This window comes from Haliaeetus leucocephalus, unplaced genomic scaffold, assembly GCF_000737465.1.
Source record: "Haliaeetus leucocephalus isolate CR32 unplaced genomic scaffold, Haliaeetus_leucocephalus-4.0 Scaffold184, whole genome shotgun sequence".
Lineage (NCBI taxonomy): Eukaryota > Metazoa > Chordata > Aves > Accipitriformes > Accipitridae > Haliaeetus > Haliaeetus leucocephalus.
In genome coordinates, this window is record NW_010972620.1 from 11,273,724 (window position 1) to 11,274,128 (window position 405).

At 75.1% G+C, this 405-nt stretch overlaps 1 protein-coding gene across 1 annotated transcript in view; it reads left to right on the forward strand.

Annotated features, from left to right (window-relative positions):
* Positions 1-103: 103 nt before the first annotated feature.
* The window catches only part of CNNM1 (cyclin and CBS domain divalent metal cation transport mediator 1), a 28,787-nt gene continuing 28,485 nt past the window's right edge, over positions 104-405 (forward strand). Inside the window, exon 1 of the mRNA XM_010565013.1 lies at positions 104-389. Coding sequence (XP_010563315.1) covers positions 104-389 — 286 coding nt within the window. The remainder of the gene's footprint in view (positions 390-405) is intronic.

A 405-nucleotide genomic window follows, 5' to 3' on the forward strand; every position in this document is an offset into this window, starting at 1 on the left:
GGGCTCGGCGGCGGGGAAAGGAGGGGGGCGGCGGCAGCAGCGCCCGCTGTGGAAACGACGGCGTCGGGGGTGCAAAGGACAGCACGGTTCGACGGAACCGACGATGTCCCCCGTGCCGGGGCCAGCCCGCGGCCGCTGCCTGCGGGACGGCCCGGGGCAGGACGGCCCGGGCTCGGCGCTCTGCAGAGGTGCAAGCGGCCGCGGTTCTCGACGCTGGGCGCAGGCTGGTGGCACCGGGCCCGTGATCGATGGCGGCTGCCGAGCATCCCGGGAGCGACGGCCCACCACAGGGAGTGCCCACCCGAACCGGGCATCCTCTCCCGCCAGGAGCCGCTTCTCGGGCAAGCCCCGGGCTCTCGCACACCAGCAGCCGGCGAGCTCCGGGACACGTAACGCGTCCTACCT